At 42.2% G+C, this 13,365-nt stretch overlaps 1 protein-coding gene across 2 annotated transcripts in view; it reads left to right on the plus strand.

The window, feature by feature from the left end:
- Window positions 1–11,266, plus strand: part of MAP3K8 (mitogen-activated protein kinase kinase kinase 8) — a 29,147-nt gene extending 17,881 nt beyond the window's left edge. For both annotated transcript variants that reach the window (XM_055275037.2, XM_055275038.2), the window contains exons 5-8: window positions 541–647; window positions 7,517–7,669; window positions 8,685–8,931; window positions 10,139–11,266. In XM_055275037.2, coding sequence (XP_055131012.2) covers window positions 541–647; window positions 7,517–7,669; window positions 8,685–8,931; window positions 10,139–10,269 — 638 coding nt within the window. In that variant the 3' untranslated portion in view covers window positions 10,270–11,266. The remainder of the gene's footprint in view (window positions 1–540; window positions 648–7,516; window positions 7,670–8,684; window positions 8,932–10,138) is intronic.
- Window positions 11,267–13,365: the final 2,099 nt, after the last annotated feature.

A 13,365-nucleotide genomic window follows, 5' to 3' on the forward strand; every position in this document is an offset into this window, starting at 1 on the left:
AAAAAAAAAAAAAGCAATTTACTTAAAAACATACAAACACAGAGACAACTATTTTTGAGAAACAAATACCTTTTTCATTTTGTATACCAATGTAACAATAATCCATTAAACGCACCTTCGCTAACTGTTTTCTAGAAGTCTGATATGATGAGGAAATAGGTAAACCTTTAATAGCCAGTACTAAACTAGAGTGGCACAACTTTTACTGAGAAAAAAAATGGGTATTTTACTTTTCTGTTTTGGAAAAGTGGCTTGACAACAGTATGCTTATGTCTTAGAGTTTGAACTCTAAGTTCTTGAACATTATTAATGGCTACAATCATTCATACTGACATTGGCTGAATTCTTGATGGATCCGAAGTGATTCTCACCTAAACTCTGAGATTCATTCTCCTCTTTTGAATATAATACACCCATCTCACTAGAGGAAGCATTTCAGTCTTTTCTGACTGGAGATTCATTATTGTTTTAGATAATGTTTTCATTTGACTTATCAGTATATAAAAAATTTTATCTTAAAAAAATTTCCTCTCATTTTAGCTAGCAACATTGTTTTCATGTCCACAAAAGCTGTTTTGGTGGATTTTGGCCTAAGTGTTCAAATGACCGAAGATGTCTATTTTCCTAAGGACCTCCGAGGAACAGAGGTAATTATATTCACATGAAAAGGGTTACTATTTTATTAAGAATAAAAAGGAAAAAATGTTCTAGAATTATCGTGGGAACGAAGGACAAAGAAGGGGAAGAAACCCATTGCATTTAATCATTATTATCCTTGGAACACATTTAATGAGCACTTGCTCTGTGTCAAATACTAAGTTTAGCACTTGATTTTTTATTTTATTTTTTGCTATGTTATTTATAATACATAATAGTATTTGTAATATAATATACATGTTGATATATATAATATAGAACATTTGTAAACAATGTAATGTCAAAATACATCATATCGGCCAGGTGTGGTGGCTCATGCCTATAATCCCAGTGCTTTGGAGGCTGAGGTGGGAGGATCAATTGAGCCCAGGACTTTGAGACAAGCTTAGGCATCATAGCAAGACCCCATCTCTATAAAAAAAAAATTAGTTCAGGCCGGGCACGGTGGCTCAAACCTGTCATCCCAGCACTTTGGGAGGCTGAGATGGGCGGATCTCCTGAGGTCGGGAGTTCGAGACAAGCCTGACCAACATGGAGAAACCCCGTCTCTACTAAAAATACAAAATTAGCTAGGCATGGTGGTGGACACCTGTAATCCCAGCTACTCGGGAGGCTGAGGGAGGAGAATCATTTGAACTCGGGAGGCAGAGGTTGAGGTGAGCCGAGATCGTGCCATTGCACCCCAGCCTGGGCAACAAGAGTGAAACTCCATCTCAAAAAAAAAAAATTAGCTCGGTGTGGTGGTACACGCCTGTAGTCCCAGCTAGTTGGGAGGCTGAGGTAGGAGGATTGCTTGAGCCCAAGAGTTCAAGGCTGCAATGAGCCATGCAAGAGTTCAAGGCTGCAATGAGCCATGCAGGAGTTCAAGGCTGCAATGAGCCAATGTCAGCATGGATGACAGAGCAAGATGTTGTTTCAAAAAAAAAAAAAAAGCCCCCCAAAATAGATCATGTCCACAGTTCAGCTTTATTTTGTGTGGTTTTGTTTTTGTGACAGAGTCTTGCTCTGTCGCCCAGGCTGTACGGCCATGGTGCATGATCTCAGCTCACTGTAATCTCCACCTCCTGGGTTCAAGCGCTTCTTAGTCTCCTGAGTAGTTGAGATTACAGGTATGTGCCACCACATCCAGCTAATTTTTTTTTTTTTCAGTAGAGATGCAGGTTTCACTGTGTTGGCCAGGCTGGTCGTGAACTGTTGGCCTCAAGTGATCCTCCCGCCTTCAGCCTCCCAAAGTGCTGGGACTACAGGTGTGAGCCCCCGTGTCTGGCCCACAGTTCAGCTTTAATAATAATTATAGAATTATAGTTAACTTTATAATAAGTTTAGCACTTAAAAAGCAGTATGTTATTTAATCCTTACAACAACCCAGTTGTTGTAAATACTATTATTGTAAGCAGATACTGTTGTTATTCTCATTTTACAATAAAGGAAATAAGTTTGCAGAGATTAAAATAAAGTGTCCAGAGTCACTCAGCGACAGACCCTGGATTGAACCCAGTTCTTTCTAAGTCTAACCCTAAGGTCTAACTGCTACATAACTTTTAAAAATTATAATACTATATACATTATTAAAATATATTACTGATATAACTAATATCACCTGAGTTTTGGCTCAATGACAGTCTTAATTATGGTCATTAATATTTATGAGGACTCTAAAGGCCTCTCTTTGAGCCTAGGAATCCTATAATAAACCTCAAATAGTGAGCATAAATGTATCTTATTTAAAGATGTAAAATAGCACTCATGTTTAACTGATCTGTGAAGCAAAAAACGACCCAGAAAAGCCTTTCTTTCCTGACTGTAAATGAGATTCTGAAAAATGCATTCGCAGGCTTCCAAATAATATATTTAACATTGACATCATTAGGCTGACTGGTTGATTCAATTAGCAAGTGTCCATTGAGCATCTGCTATGTGGCAGGTTCTTATGAGCACCAACGAGGAAGCATGAGACAAGGCAATGAGGAGCAAGCCTTAGTGGTACTCCAGCAATCCTCACTCTTTGGTGGGAGGACTTACTTTAAATTACCTGAATTATTAAAAGAGCAACCGTTTAGGGATGGGCGTGGTGTTCTCACACCTGTAATCCCAACCCTTTGAAAAGCCAAGGAGGTGGGGGTGGTTTGCTTGAGCCTGGGGGTTCGAGACCAGCCTGGGCAATATAGTGAGACCTCATCTCTTTTGAAAAAAAAAAAGAAAAAAAGAAGGAAGGAAGGGAGGGAGGGAGGGAGAGAAGGAAGGAAGGAAGGAAAAAAGGAAGGAAGGAAGGAAGGAGAAAAAGGAAGGAAAGGAAGGAAGGAAGGAAGGAGAAAAAGGAAGGAAAGGAAGGAAGGAAAGAAAAAGAAAGAAGGAAGGAAAGAAAGAAAGAGAGAGAAAGAAAGAAAGAAAAAGAAAGAAAGAAAGAAAAGAAAGAAAGAAAGGAAAGAAAGAAAGAGAAAGAAAGAAAGAAAGCAGGCACAACAGTTTAGTTCACAGTTGATTGTGATGGACACAAGATTGGATGCAAGCAGGAAGGTAAATGGGTGTAAAAGCTGCCTCCTTGGCCCCTCACCACTACCGGGGGAAGCCTCACTGCCTGAGCGACTCAGCCCCATGCCCTTCCCTTTGCTGGAAGTGCCCATAGGAAATAGAGAGAGGGTCTTTGGCTGCACCTCTATGTCAGGGTTACCAGGTCAGTCTTGGTGTTCAATCAGATGACAACCCTTAGTCTAGTCTAGCTAGAATACGTGTTGCACTGAACTGGATTGCAGCAACAAAAAAGTTACCTTCCTTTCAAACCAAGATTCTTCCAGCCTGGGCAACATAGTGAGATCCCATCACTACAAAAAGTAAACAAACAAACAAACAAAAACTTTACTTTTTGTAAAAATGGCATGGTGGTGCATGGCTGTAGTCCCAGCTACTCAAGAGACTGAGGTGGGAGGATTGCTTGAGCCCAGGATGAGGCTGCAGTGAGCTGTGATTATGCCACTGCACTCGTAGCCTGGACAATAGAACAAGACCTTGTCCTAAAAAAAAAAAAAAAAAAAAAACAAGATTCTGTAAGTCCTTTCTCAACTCTCTCAAAGCCAGCACTCTCTGGGGCAACAGAAGACATCCTTGCTTTTGTGAATATTACTGAAGTTATTATTGAAAATACTTGAGCGAGGATTCTTGATGGTTGTCTTTGAGCAGAACAATATTCAGAAGGGAAGCTGTAATTTTTTTTTTTTAAGAATGCTTTGTCCCCAGATCTTAAGAATACTTTACCAAAGTGTGAGATCTAATAAGACTTAATGCTTATGACATGTTTTCTTTGGAAAATGTTTCAGCATATTTGGCATTAGTCAGGAGTTCAGATATGTAATATTCCACCACCCTTTTTCCTGGAACCAGTTTGAAAAACAAACTATTTATGGTATTAAAGATGGAAAATACTTTTCTCTTCCTGGCAATGTGGTGAAGTTGAACATTTTGCAACATTGGAGAAAGAAGTGTTCTTTCTGGGGCTGTCTAGCAGAATGCATGGATATGAGATAATAACATATTTTACTTCTGAGTAGTATTTGGATCAGGTTATTTTTGGCAAATGCAAATTGCTTTTTGTGAAGTGCAAAACTGAGCCTTGGTGTTTATAAATATGTACTCTCTTCTAATCAGCCTGCATTTAATATCTGCCTAGTACACACGAGTTGAAGTTTGATAATGAACAAAGTTGTGAAGTCACCAGTGAAACCTTTCAAAAAGCTTGCTTTTACCCTTCCTACTTAAAGAGCCAGGAGATCTAATTAGTCAGTCAACTGTGCAGATTGGCTGATGTTAGAATTTGATCATGTGGCTACTGCACAGTCATAGACAATTTCTGATTTCTGCAGTATAGCTCCCAAATGCAAACCCTGGTTACCCCTGTTTGATTTCTCTCTCTAAGCATTGGTATTCAGAGCATTCTATGTAACCATGTAATACACATACAAGGTTAATCCAGCATATACAGAATCGACTGTTTTTGAGTTACAAGGTACAGAGAAAGAATACATAGTGAATGCGAATAACGAATCAGAATTACTTTTAGAACTTGGTCCTTTTTGAAAAACCCTTCTAAGTCTGCTTGGTTTTACCTTTGTAAGTTAACATATAATCATCACATGCACATATACGCACACACACGGTCTCTTTCCCTTTCTAATAAACATGTTGAGAGGTGAAGGGTTCGATCGCTGACACCAAGGTTTTCTCTTGCTCCAGTGCCCAGCCCCGAGGGTGCAGAACTCTCAGAGAGCCCTGTGTTGGTCCCACCAGGGCTGTTTCATGCCTTCTAATCAGCCAGAGTGCTTGAACATCATGCCCTGCTGCTCCCTGATCTAACTGGTAGTTGGTAGAGCTTGAGAAACAAGAGCTCCGAGCCAGGAAGCTCTGGGGTTTCTGCCTGAGGGGCAGCACCCAGGCCACCAGGCTTATAGATGTTCCATCCCCCCAGGCTGTCTAGACGTGCAGTCACATAGAACCTGCAGAGCCACCTCTGCACAGCCCCTGTGGGCTACACCAGCAGTGGGCACTCTGCCCAATCCTTGCTAATAAAGGCAGGGAGGAGGGGTACAGGAGAGAAGATAGGCATCCTGTATGGACAGTTAATAATACCCATTGCATTTCTTTTTTTTTTTTTATTTGATTGTGGTAAGAACACTTAGCATGAACTCTATCCTCTCAACACATTTTTAAGTATACAATACACTATTGTTGACTATAGGTACAATGTTGTGCATTAATTTTTTAACTTTGTGATATATTTAGTAGCAAAGTCCTTCTGGAAAGTCCTCTGGCTCTGCTGCAGGGAAAGCTTGAGAACGGGAGCTCAGTTTCAGCTGTTTGCTGAGAGCAAAAGGAAGCTGGCCCGGAAGTGGCTTGTAGGAAGGAGTTGAGCAGGGTTAGGGTGGGGAGACTGGGCAGTTTCTCTGGGTTTTGTAAGCTAGTTCTCTACTTACTTACCCTGAAATGTGTTCCGGAAACACTGACCTCCATTCTCTTATTCACGTGGCAGGCAGTGTACAAGCTGTTTCAAGCGAAATATTGATAATTAGGATATTAACTACTATATGTCTGCACCAGCCATGAATACAAATCACTGGTCACCAGTGTTTGCTCTGTTCCTTTTTTAAAAAATGTTTAATTAAATTAGGTAACTAATTAATTTGTAAAGATGGGGGGTCTCCATCTTGTCCAGACTAGTCTCAAACTCCTGGGCTCAAGCAATCTTCCTGCCTCGGCCTTCCAAAGTGCTGAATTCAGTGGCTCACGCCTGTAATCCCTGCACTTTGGGAGACTGAGGCAGGTGGATCACGAGGTCAGGAGTTCGAGACCAGCCTGGCCAACATGGTGAAACCCCATCTCTACTAAAAATACAAAAATTAGCCAGGCATAGGCCGGGCGCGGTGGCTCACGCTTGCAATCCCAGCACTTTGGGAGGCCAAGGCGGGCGGATCACGAGGTCAGGAGATCGAGACCACGGTGAAACCCCGTCTCTACTAAAAATACAAAAAATTAGCCGGGTGAGGTGGTGGGCGCCTGTAGTCCCAGCTACTCGGAGAGGCTGAGGCAGGAGAATGGCGTGAACCCGGGAGGCGGAGCTTGCAGTGAGCCGAGATCGCGCCACTGCACTCCAGCCTGGGCGACAGAGCGAGACTCCGTCTCAAAAAAAAAAAAAAAAAAAAAATTAGCCAGGCATGATGGCACACGCCTGTAATCCCAGCTAGCTGGGAGGCCGAAGCAGGAGAATAGCTTGAACCCGGGAGGCAGAGGTTGCAGTGAGCCGAGATACGCACCATTGCATTCCAGCCTGGGTGACCGAGGGAGACCCCATCTCAAAAAAAAAAAAAAACCTGAAGTGCTGAGATTATAGACGTGAGCCACCATGCCCCACCTCTCTTTGTTTCTTTCTTAAGTTTAGAAATAAATGCTTCTTAGAGAAACTATTTCTAAAACCAGCCCCGTTTATTCAGCATGGACTCATGAGACCAAATATAACTTATACAATGTTAATATGGCTGCATTTAATATTTAGTCACTGGGCTACATGGTAGGTAAAAATAACATAGTTTGTAAAAAGTGACTCTTTAGAATCACTTCTACAACATTACACTTTGTTTTTAAGTTTTTCCCTTTCAAGAAATTTGTGTTAATACCGTATAGATTTTCTATCGCCTTTTACCATTGCAGATATTTAGAAGGTTAGCAATGTAATGACAGATGAAGAAGTCTGTTTGTAGTTCACTTAAATATAAAAGGAATTGGCGTTTTAGTTGAAAACTTAGCTACACCTGATCAGTGTACTGCAGAACTTCGATGAGTGGGAGTCCCTGATATATTCCTGGTTCTAGGCTCTTTGCCGCCAGATCAACCAGAAAAAGGTGTTTTTTTGTTTCTTTCCTTTTTTTCTTTTTTTTCTTTTTTGAGACGGAGTCTCGCTCTGTCTCCCAGGCTGGAGTGCAGTGGTGCGATCCTGGCTCACAGCAGCCTCCACCTCCCGAGCTCAAGCGATTCTCCTTGCCTCAGCCTCCCAAGTAGATGGGATTACAGGTGCCCACCAGCATGCCTGGCTAATTTTTGTATTTTTAATAGAGACCAGGCTGGTTTTGAACTCCTGACCTCAACTGATCCGCCCACCTCAGCTGGGATTATAGGTGTGAGCCACCGCGCCCGGCCAGGTGTTCTTCATCAGACTGCAGGGACACCTCCAGCAAGAGCTGCATGGTTCCTGGGGAATGCCTGCATTATTCTCCTAGTTTAAAGCAAATGAGCCAATTTCCAGAACTGGATTAGGGAAATGGAAACCCACACAAAGGAGGGGAATGAAGCTGAATATTTCCCACTTCTTTTTCAGATTTACATGAGCCCAGAGGTCATCCTATGCAGGGGCCATTCAACCAAGGCAGACATCTACAGCCTGGGCGCCACGCTCATCCACATGCAGACGGGCACCCCGCCCTGGGTGAAGCGCTACCCTCGCTCAGCCTATCCCTCCTACCTGTACATAGTAAGTGGGGTTCAACCAGGGCTGGGGGCAGGGCGGGGGGTTGAGTTATGTGTCCCGCAGGCTGGGAGGGACTGCTCTGCCTTCTATACCACCCCCGTCTGAATGAGGCAATGGTGAAATGACAGGTAGCTACAAGTTCTTCCCATGTAGAAGCAAGCTCCATTCTTGCAAAGAAAACATAGCTATTTTAGTGGGAGCTTACTAAAATGTGCACTGGGCATAATTTATGCTATTCCATTGTATGTGTAATAATGCAATACTACTTAGTAGCATCAGAGTTGCATAAATATTTCAGCCAAGGAAGTTGTATATGTTCTTTGAACACTTAAAACATTTTTTATTATTAATGTTCACACCAGCTTGGCTTGTAGTGGAACATGCAATTCCCATTTTACTGTTGATAAATTCAGGAGCAGACACCTCCCTGTTACTGCATAGTGACTTTTGGGCCACTGATTTGAAGCTGTCACTGACATTTAAACCTAGCACTTATCTTTTGCAATATTAAATCAGAAGATGGATTTAACCTGGTATCCTTTAGAAATTAAAGTGGGCCAGGCATGGTGTCTCACGCCTGTAATCTTAGCACTTTAGAAAGCTGAAGCAAAAGGATCTCTTGAGCCCAGAAATTCAAGACCAGCCCGGGCAACAAAGCAAGACCCCCGTCTCTACAAAAAATAAAAAAATTAGCTAGGTGTGGTGGTGTATGGCCTGTGGTCCCAGCTGCATGGGAGGCTGAAGTGAGAGGATCACTTGAGCCCAGGACGTCGAGGCTACAGTGAGTTGTGTTCATGCCACTGCACTCCAGCCTGGACGACAGGGCAGAGACCCTGTCTCAAAGAGAAAAGAGAAAAGAAATGAAAGGGAAGCTTGCTTGCTTAAGGGCATGAACTGCATTTGTTGCAGGGCATGTGGTGGAAAATGGATTACTTTCTAGGTCCTGTTACTAGTATGCTTTTGCTGTTGAGGGTGCATCTCCATGCCTTTGATGCTAAGAGAGCTGGTTTGTTGATAGATCCACAAGCAAGCGCCTCCACTGGAAGACATTGCAGATGACTGCAGTCCGGGGATGAGAGAGCTGATAGAAGCTGCCCTGGAGAGAAACCCCAATCACCGCCCAAGAGCCGCAGACCTACTAAAACACGAGGCCCTGAACCCGCCCAGAGAGGATCAGCCACGCTGTCAGAGTCTGGACTCTGCCCTCTTTGAGCGCAAGAGGCTGCTGAGTAGGAAGGAGCTGGAACTTCCTGAGAACATTGCTGGTAGGGACACCCTGCTGTGTGCCGCACACTTGCTTCCCTTCTCTTTCTGTCCACATCAAACCTCTGATGTAGTTCATGAAAGCACTTGGAAAAAAAGGAAATGACTTCTTGAGTACCATACCTTGCTTGAGAAATTTCAGCAAGAATAACAGAAGCATTTTTTTTTTTTTAAATTGACTAATTTAGCACCAAATTATAACAGATTTTCAGCGCAAGTGTAGGTAGCACAGTCACTGGAAAATGCTTCTGACTTGCTTTTTTGCAACTTGCTTTTTTACAACTTTTGTCTTTGAAAACAGATTGAGCATGACAGTTTTGCAGTTGGTTCTGCTTAACTCACTTTTTTTTTCTTTTTTTTTTTTTTTGAGATAGAGTCTTGCTCTGTTGCCTAGGCTGGAGTGCAGTGGCATGGTCTCGGGTCACTGCAACCTCTGCCTCCCGGGTTCAAGTGATTCTCATACCTCAGCCTCCTGAGTAGCTGGGATTACAGGTGCCCACCACCATGTCTGGCTAATTTTTGTATTTTTAGTAGAGACAGCGTTTCACCATGTTGGCCAGGCTGGTCTCGATCTCCTGACCTCAGGCAGTCCACCTGCCTCGGCCTCCCAAAGTGCGGGGATTACAGGCGTGAGCCACCGTGCCCAGCCTAACTCATTTATATTAAGCCACCGCAGTCCTTGGTGGGGGAACATCATGGCACTGCCCTGCGCAGATAAAATACTGAGTTTGAAGTCAACTTGCATTTCCATCTTCCTCGGCTTAAAATCTTGCCAGTTGTAAATTTTTCCCACTTAGGAAAGTCAGTATGCTTTCCAGGAGCATTGAATATGCATAAAGAGAGATTTCCTTTTTTATTAAAAGTCTGTGGCATTCTTAATCCATTTAGGTCCAAAACCAGATGTCAAGCCTGGTGCGCTTGTTTATATTTCTTTGCTGCTTGTCTGACTTTCGTGTATTTAAAGAGAACAATCTGGCTGTTGGAAAAATATGCCAGGATTTCTAATTTCTTGTCTCCATTGAGTCCTGTTTGAACTTTTTGTTCTATGTCATATTATGTGAACTTAGCCATAGTGTTCAAAGACCCATCTTTCACGCTTAAAACACTGTTTTATTAGGCCCCAAAGGATTTATTTCACTGCAGAAGGAACAGATATTTATCATTTGACACGTTTTCTTGTTACTTACTATTTAATGTTTTCCTTTTCAGATTCTTCATGCACAGGAAGCACCGAGGAATCTGAGATGCTCAAGAGACAACGCTCTCTCTACATAGACCTCGGCGCTCTGGCTGGCTACTTCAATCTTGTTCGGGGACCACCAACGCTTGAATATGGCTGAAGGATGACATGTTTGCTCTAAATTAAGACAGCATTGATCTCCTGGAGGCTGGTTCTGCTGCCTCTACACAGGGGCCCTGTACAGTGACTGGTGCCATTTTCGAAGGAGCAGTGTGACCTCCCGTGACCCACGAATGTGCCTCCAAGTGGCCCTGTGTGTTTGACTCGTGAAGCTATTTGATATGCACCAGGTCTCAAGGTTCTCATTTCTCAGGTGATGTGATTCTAAGGAAGGAATTTGAGAGTTCACAGAAGGATCGTGTCTGCTGACTATTTCATTCACTGTGCACTTTGCTCAAAATTTTAAAAATACCAATCACAAGGATAATAGAGTAGCCTAAAATTACTATTCTTGGTTCTTATTTAAGTATGGAATATTCATTTTACTCCGAATAGCTGTTTTGTGTATATTGGTGTATATTATATAACTCTTTGAGCCTTTATTGGTAAATTCTGGTATACATTGAATACATTATAATTTGGGTGAATAGAACAACTTGAATATTGTAGCAATAAGCTGGACTAGTGTCTTAAAAATGGCTAACTGATGAATTAGAAGCCATCTGACAGCAGGCCACTAGTGACAGTTTCTTTTGTGTTCCTATGGAAACATTTTATACTGTACATGCTATGCTGAAGACATTCAAAACATGATGTTTTGAATGTGGATAAAACTGTGTAAACCACATAATTTTTGTACATCCCAAAGGATGAGAATGTGACCTTTAAGAAAAATGAAAACTTTTGTAAATTATTGATGATTTTGTAATTCTTATGGCTAAATTTTCTTTTAAGCATTTGTATATTAAAATAGCATACTGTGTATGTTTTATATCAAATGCCTTCATGAATCTTTCATATATATATATATTTGTAACATTGTAAAGTATGTGAGTAGTCTTATGTAAAGTATGTTTTTACATTATGCAAATAAAACCCAACACTTTTGTCCAATGTGATTGGTCAAATCAACTGAATAAATTCAGTATTTTGCCTTAGTTGTGAAGCCTGTGATTCTCAACTGGGACTGAGGATGGGCTATAGGAGTTGAGATATAGATTGGAAGGAAATGTGTATCATAAAAAGGCAAAAAATGCCAGGAGCTTTGCAAATTGTATTAATACGCTCCTTTTCAATTGCTCTTGTATGAAGCTATTGTCAGCTGGAATGGTTTGCACCCCCTGGTACATTGAGGTAGAAAAAAACAATTGTGGTTGTGCCTGTAATCCCAGGACTTTGAGACACTGAAGCGGGAAAACTGCCTGAGCCCGGGAGTTCAAGAGCAGCCTGGCCAACGTGGTGAAATCCCGTCTCTACAAAAAATACAAAAATTTGCCAGGTGTGATGGTGCACACCTGTAGTCCCAGCTACTCGGGAGGCTGAGGTGTGAGGATCACTTAAGCCTGGGAGGGGAAGGTTGCAGTGAGCCAAGATCATGCCACTGCACTCCAGCCTGGATAACAGAGGGAGGCCTTGTCCCCCCTAAAAATAAAATAATAATTGTGAGCCACTGGTTTAGCGTTATGTGGTTCTATTTTGCACTCTGTTTTTATACATTTATACTATCCTTGAATACATGCTTGCATACTCTTTGCCCATTGTTATGTGGCAAGCTAATAACTAGCCATTGTAGAAGGTGGCTTTAACTCACATACATCAACTCTAGTGAAAACTGTTGAATGGAAGTCTGTCATCTACATAACAAATAATATTAAACACTTTTACATGTGTTATGTAAAACATGCCATCCCTTGTAATCCATGTAAACACACATGAAATGCATTGCTACCTCTTTTTTCTCAGAGAAGGAAATTGAGGCATAGTGAGGGTAAGTAACGTTATCCTCAAGACCACAAAGCAACTGAAGAAACAGCTGGTATTTAAACCCCATCCTTTCTGACTCCAGTACACATGTTCTCCCTCATACGTTGCTGCTTGTAAGTGAGAGATCAACATTGCAGAGGAAACAATTTCCTTTTCTGCCCTTCTGGTAAGGGCAGAGGCAGACTGACCATGAAGCTAATGAAGCTTCAGCCTCAGGCCTCCTCATTTGCATGGGCCCCTCCATAGCCCTGTACCTAATTTTTTTAAATGTATTTTTTATTTCAGTGACTTTTGGAGTGTAAGTGGTTTTTGGTTACATGAATGAATTACATAGTGGTGAATTATGAGACTTTAATGGACCCATCACCTGAGTAGTGTATGTTACACTCAATGTGTAGTTTTTCATCCCACACACACCACCCCCCCTTTTATTTATTTATTTTTTTGAGACAGACTCTCACTCTGTCACCCAGGCTAGAGTGCAGTGGCATGATCTTGGCTCACTGCAACCTCCGTCTCCCGGGTTCAAGCAATTATCATGCTGCAGCCTCAATAATCCCAGTAGCTGGGATTACAGGCGTGCGCCACCATGCCCAGCTAGTTTTTGGATTTTTAGTAGAGATGGGGTTTCGCCATGTTGGCCGGGCTGGTCTGGAACTCCTGACCTCAAATAATCTCCCCACCTTGGCCTCCCAAAGTGCTGGGATTACAGGTGTGAGCCACAGTGCCCAGCCCCACCCTCCCACATTATATCAGTCTGTATGCCTTTGTGTATTCATAGCTTAGCTGCCTGTGCCTAATTTCATTATCACCCCAGATCAGGCCCAACAAAACTTAGACCTGCTCTTGGTTAAAGGTATACAGCTTTTGATAATTTTCATGAGATATTCACGTAGTCAGTATGAATTGAGTTCTAGTTAACAAATTCCATTTGGAGAAAACCATTCTTTTTTTTTTCTTTTTTTTTTTTTTTTTTTAAGATAGAGCCTCACTCTGTTGCCCAGGCTGGAGTGCAGTGGCACCATCTCGGCTCACTGCAACTTCTGCCTCTGGAGTTCAAGCGATTCTCCTGCCTCAACCTCCCGAGTAGCTGGGACTACAGGCATCTGCCACCATGCCCGGCTAATTTTTGTATTTTTAGTAGAGATGGGGTTTCACCATATTGGCCAGGCTGAGAAAACCATTCTTTTGAAATAAATTGGAACTCTAATGGAGAGAAATGGGGATGATTGCTAAGAGCTGATCAATAGTGTTGGTGGCTGAGGAAGTGGTC

Source organism: Symphalangus syndactylus, chromosome 4 (genome assembly GCF_028878055.3).
Source record: "Symphalangus syndactylus isolate Jambi chromosome 4, NHGRI_mSymSyn1-v2.1_pri, whole genome shotgun sequence".
Taxonomy (NCBI): domain Eukaryota; kingdom Metazoa; phylum Chordata; class Mammalia; order Primates; family Hylobatidae; genus Symphalangus; species Symphalangus syndactylus.